The following is a 5,592-nucleotide window of genomic DNA, read 5'->3' as shown; positions in this document are numbered from 1 at the left end:
ATAATAATAACAATAATAATAATAATAATAATGATAATAATAATAATAATAATAATAAGGATAATAATAATAATAACAATAATAATAATAATAATAATAATAATAATAATAATAATAATAATAATAGTAATAATAATAATAATAATAGTAATAATAATAAATAATAATGAAACAACAACAATAATAGTGACTAGTAATAATAGTAACGATAATAATAAAAATAGTGGTAATAGTAAGTAATAATAACTAGTGTTAATAGTAAGTAATAAATAATAATATTAAAAATAAAAATAAGAATGATAGACTTTGAAACAAAGCGCTTTAAAATTCTGGTAGCGACAGAGTTCACAAAGCGCCGATTTATCAGTTCTGAGATACCCGCACAATGTGATGCTTCTCCTACTGGTGCAAGAAAGCATTGTCCAGTATTTCTTTTTTAATACTAAATTTTAAAAAATACTATTTTAGTTTATTAAAAATCATGAAAATGAAATAAAACTGCTAAATTATATGTGTGTTTCTAAGTACTGTTTTTATTCAGGAAATTATCGTTTGTCTTGGTTCATTAGTGTTAACAGAACCGCGTTTGTTTGTGGAAATGTTCAGATTACGTATCGGATTAATTATACAGGTATTTCTTTTATCCGTGATTATTTTCGATAACCTGTCTCTCGCAGGGGCAAAACTAAACGGCTGCATGCTAACGGAGATTGATGCTTAAATTTAGTCCACTGTGTTGCCGGATCAGCGATGTTCTGTGCCAGTTTAATTCAAATCCTTAATCTTATCATAGTATAGGTATTTTTGGTAAGGTCATAAGTAATTCTGAATTTTTTAACTTTGAAGTGACTTTACGATTATGCTTCATCAGTTTTTTCTTTTTCATATCTAAAATATTTGAAGGTAAAAGCAAGATTTTTTATGCCTTTGACGTTTTATCTTTCTTAATTTTTAAGAAACCTGTTATTGTGTAACTAAAGATTTATTTTTATGAAAGATTAGGAATTCGAATTAAATTTGGTCATTTATGCTAAATTACGAACAAGTGAAAATGTTTTACGATTGTTTCAGGTGTTGGCCAGTGAATTGGCTCGTTTTAGTAGCATCAGTGGAATTGATGCGACACAAAAATTACTTCAACTTTCACCATTTCAAGTGAAGTCAATGCTGTTCTTGTTGTTAAGCGGTCGTTTGCTGGAAGATTTTAGTACGGGTGCTGAATCTGGCGCCAAAGAGCAGCGTAGTGGTATGGGTTCTATTAGAAAGCAAATCGAGGAACGAAAGGTAAATTTCATATTTAAATCTTTTTTTAAAATTTATTTTGAAATATTAGTTTGGATTTTGCAAAATTTCCAGGAATAATTTTATTTTTCATTTCTACATCAACATTATACATCTCTTTAGCCGATATAATTATAGTCACGGGATCCATGTCTGAAAGCACTATGCATGTTGATACTAATGTATTAGCACCGAGCGATTCTGAGGAAACAGATGCTGAGGACACTGAAGCCGAAAAGTTCGGCATTTGGTTAAGACATCGTCGAATTGATGGAGCTTTGAATAGAGTTCCACCTGATTTCTATGCAGTATGTTTGAATGTTTCTAATTTCTTTTAAATGGATATATAGATTTCAACTCATGAAAGAAAATCGTGTTTTTCACTCCATCGAATTTTCAAAATGAATTAGCTAAGATGTGTGGGATGTTTTTTGGCACTAAAATTTGTTTTTTTCTTTTTTTTTGGTAACATTTGTTCTTACTTATCATGTTTGCTAAATTTTACCGTTTACTGGTAATCAGTTTCTTAATAGATGTTATGGGATACTGTACGACGTTTTCCTCGTGGTCTGTCAATCAATCATATTGTTCTGCATTGGGGTGTAACACAGGAGGTTTGCTAATTTACATCAACAGAAAGTTTTTGATTTTTGTATGACTGTTTGAAACTTATGTGGCTGAAATCCAGCATGGCTGCATCATTGGAAATGGTAACTGTACAAAATAGGAACTATCAGAAGCTTCATCAAGCTGTCTTGTTTTTCATGAATCAAACGCTTATAGTCATTGAAAGATTGGCAGATGAAGTAACTAAATCTAACATTGGAATAAAATGAAAATGCTCAACATCTGCATACTTTTTATCATTTTCAGATGACACGTAGAGAAATCAAATTTGCATTACAGGTTGAGGAAGTACTAAATCAGGTTTGCTTCGTTTTCATTTTGCTTATTTTAAGTATTTTCGAGTGGTAAGAGTTGAAGTGTGCTTTAAAAACTGCGACACATATAAATAATTCTTTCATACGAAACAATTGATGTCATTAAATGACTCAATTTTGGCGAAACAGTGATTTGTGTGTTTCATGATGATACGACCTTTATGGATTGAAGAGACGGAAATTATTGGTTGTTAGAAAAATTCAAGCAAAAATCTCGGGTTAAGATGTAGAGCGAATCCGTTGTTTTGTTGTTGGTCGATGATAAAAGCTTCGTGTTTAAATGGAACTAATTAGCATAGATATATTACGAATTAAATTCTCCAAAAAAAAAAATGTTCTAGATTGCTGAACCGGAATATCGTGAAATTATGATAGAAGCTTTGTCGCTTTTAAGCAGAATGGATCGTTTATTGAAAATGGATAATCCCAATATACCCCATGATCAACCTTTTGTAGTAGATTCTGTGATTCACAGAGCGAACAAATTGTTTGTTGAACATAACGTTGGTTTATCATTTCAATCCCGGAAATTTTATTTCAAAATTCATTATAATTTTCGATGCATTTTTATTCATTACTGTAATAACATTATTCAATTTATTTATTTTCTCAAGAATTCATAACCAGAAATAATGTGCGTTAAACTGTCAGTGCTGTTTAGCGCATATTGTTTCTGGTAATGAATTGTTTACCTACTGAGAAATTATTGATTTGTAAGAGACTTTCATATAATAGCATCAGAGATTTGCAAGTACTAAGTATAAACTTTCATATACTAGTGCATAAATTCCCAAATATTAGACGTGAATTTCCAAATACTAATAATGAAATTATTGTCTTTAACAAGTCCTCGATAATTATATTAGTTTTGTACATAGTAGATTTTTCTTCCTTTTTTAACGGAGATTTCTCCTTTTTTTTTTTTTTTTCTTTTTAACGAATATTGATCACATAGCGTAAGGAATAGTTTGATATCTAATAACATAAGTTTTTTGTTTCCGTACTTTTTTTCCGAATGTGTTATTCTAAGATTGACTGGTGATTCTGACCATATATAATCATTGTAGGGATAATCCTGATAATAATTAACTTATTTTAACAGAAGAAAATGGAAACAATCGTAATGGAATGTTGTGGGTCGTGGAAGCGTTGTGATGGTGCACAAGGGATGTGTCAGCACTTCTACGATTCAGCTCCAGCTGGTGAATACGGTACAGCTCATTATCTGATAAAAGCTTTAATGGATATCTTTGTTCTAGGAACTTGATAATACTACTCATTCAAAAATTATTCGATCATTTCTCAGTTTGACTTGTTTTAATTTTTTTTCCTTTTCAATCAGTCATTTAACGCTGCATCGCTCTAAGGCTCAATGTTAACTTAACGAAGTTTCAAAGCAGAGTAGCGACCAGAATTATGAGTAGATATCGTAGATATCTACACAGTTCTGGGTGAATATCGTTCAAGTAATACCTTGTCTTACGTTTGTATTCAGTGATTTATGCATCATTTAAGTACATATTTCAGTTCCTTGCTAACTAATCCATTTCCCTTCTCTTCCATTTTACAGTCCTTCATTTATCAACTGCTAATCCATTATCGATTTTTTTGATCGAAATCTTCCAATAATTCGTGTGTTTGTTTTTTGATAGTTTTATGAGCTTGTATTAGTTACATTCTGTGCCATTATTTTATTGCTTTCATAGTATCTTACTAGTCATCTTTCTTTTAGTACAACAATATTTGATTGGATGATTCTTAATCATATTGCATAATTGTTATCTTATTAATAATAGCATAGCTAATTGCCTTTTCATAATTTGTGCCTTTTCATTCGTGCCTTTTCTTTTATCCCATTTAAACGGTGTTTTTTCTGAGATTTAATATGCAATTTAGATAGGTTTGTTTTTTTGGATATATTTCTCTAGAATTATTTGTAGTTATATATTTACATACATACCTGTATATATTTGATAAAATTAGTTGGCGCGTACACCCGGAATGTCCTGAAACTTTTGGATTTCATGACAAAAGTCAAACTTCTTTTTTCTTTCCTCTTGCATAGTAGTGTTTATATAACAAAAAAGAGGAAAAAGACAGAATATGAGGCGAGAATTCCAAGTACTTTAGATTCAGATGGTCGAAATTTCGAGAAATATGAATCATATCGACGAACCATACATATTTCTTTGAGTGTAGTTGGTATTTATGTAGTAAGTTCATTGTACTGACATCACAGATAAATATCAGCATTCGATGGAAAACAGCTGGGCATGAAAATTGCTTTCAATATTAACGTTCTGTTGAGGATACCGGAATAAGTACCAACAATAAGACGATGGAAATGGCATATATATGTGATTGACACTAACCTGCATTGATTGCATCAGCTGGTAGGTACCTTTAAAATAGTCAATTTGATGAAACAGACTAAAGATTTGAAAGTGTCATATAGATAAATGTAAGGAATAAGAAAGATTTCTTTAACCCATTCTGCTTTTCTGATTCGTTAGTAGACGTAGTTAAAAACGCAAACTGTCGCGAAGTCCGGAAGTAGTCCGGAATGATATGGAAGCTAGAACACTCCTGGTACTTCCGTATATGTTTACAATCGGAGGAGAGAGGATCTAATCCGAGTTCGAGGTCAAAAGGTCAAGAATCACCTATTTAGGTGAAGAAGTAGCGGCACACGGTTGTCAGGAAGAATGACTAGATATGGAAGAGAAAGAGTGAACGAAGAATTATTGAATGATATGGAAACGAGAGATAGAAAGTACGTATATTAACCAGTAATCGTTCGACATCCTCTCTGTGTCTTACATATTTTTGCGGGAATAATAATTTCAAACATGAGCATTTCTTCTCGCAATTGAGCGTCGAGTTGGAATTTGTTCAGCGTCGAGTTGGAATTTTTATTGGGTCCAGATCCAAGACTCAAACTTGGGCCTAAGCCTAAGCCTGAGATCGAATAGTATCTGAATTCTTTGGAATTCAAATTTTAAGTTTTTTTTTTTTAAGTTTAATGAAAATGAACTTCCCGTGCTAACTTTGATTTGTGTATTGCAAACAGCGATGTTTTAACTTTACATTTTTACCTTTCAAAATGTGATTTTTATTCTTGGTTTAAAGAGTAAATACGTATATTATTACATATTTAGTGGTATGAAAGTTTTAAAAATAAGGAATAAATTATAGTTAATATTAGTGAACCTATAAGACATATATTTGATGTTTAAAAAATGTTCCGATAATTTCTTTTCGTCACTCTTATATTACCATTTTAAGTTCTGAAATTTCAAATCAAATTAAAATTTTCTAATGTTTATTTTAATTTATGTCTGCAAAAAATTTGTATACATATAATCTATAT

The 5,592-nt window shown here is 30.7% G+C and overlaps 2 protein-coding genes across 2 annotated transcripts in view; both read left to right on the top strand.

The window, feature by feature from the left end:
• Positions 1 to 1,362, top strand: part of LOAG_18781 (phosphorylase b kinase regulatory subunit alpha) — a gene marked incomplete at its 3' end in the record, with an annotated part of 12,160 nt that extends 10,798 nt beyond the window's left edge. The window contains exons 22-24 of the mRNA XM_020451443.1: positions 542 to 631; positions 1,072 to 1,284; positions 1,357 to 1,362. Coding sequence (XP_020304772.1) covers positions 542 to 631; positions 1,072 to 1,284; positions 1,357 to 1,362 — 309 coding nt within the window. The remainder of the gene's footprint in view (positions 1 to 541; positions 632 to 1,071; positions 1,285 to 1,356) is intronic.
• An 83-nt stretch (positions 1,363 to 1,445) lies between these two features.
• On the top strand, positions 1,446 to 3,489 carry LOAG_18780 (hypothetical protein; the record flags this gene model as incomplete). The annotated part of the gene is made up of 5 exons (XM_003147662.2): positions 1,446 to 1,589; positions 1,815 to 1,895; positions 2,155 to 2,208; positions 2,564 to 2,725; positions 3,325 to 3,489. 5 exons carry the CDS (start codon positions 1,446 to 1,448, stop codon positions 3,487 to 3,489), a joined length of 606 nt encoding a protein of 201 aa, XP_003147710.2.
• Positions 3,490 to 5,592: the final 2,103 nt, after the last annotated feature.

Source organism: Loa loa, assembly GCF_000183805.2.
Source record: "Loa loa unplaced genomic scaffold supercont3.523, whole genome shotgun sequence".
NCBI classification, from domain to species: domain Eukaryota; kingdom Metazoa; phylum Nematoda; class Chromadorea; order Rhabditida; family Onchocercidae; genus Loa; species Loa loa.
This window is presented reverse-complemented; position numbering and strand designations above follow the sequence as displayed.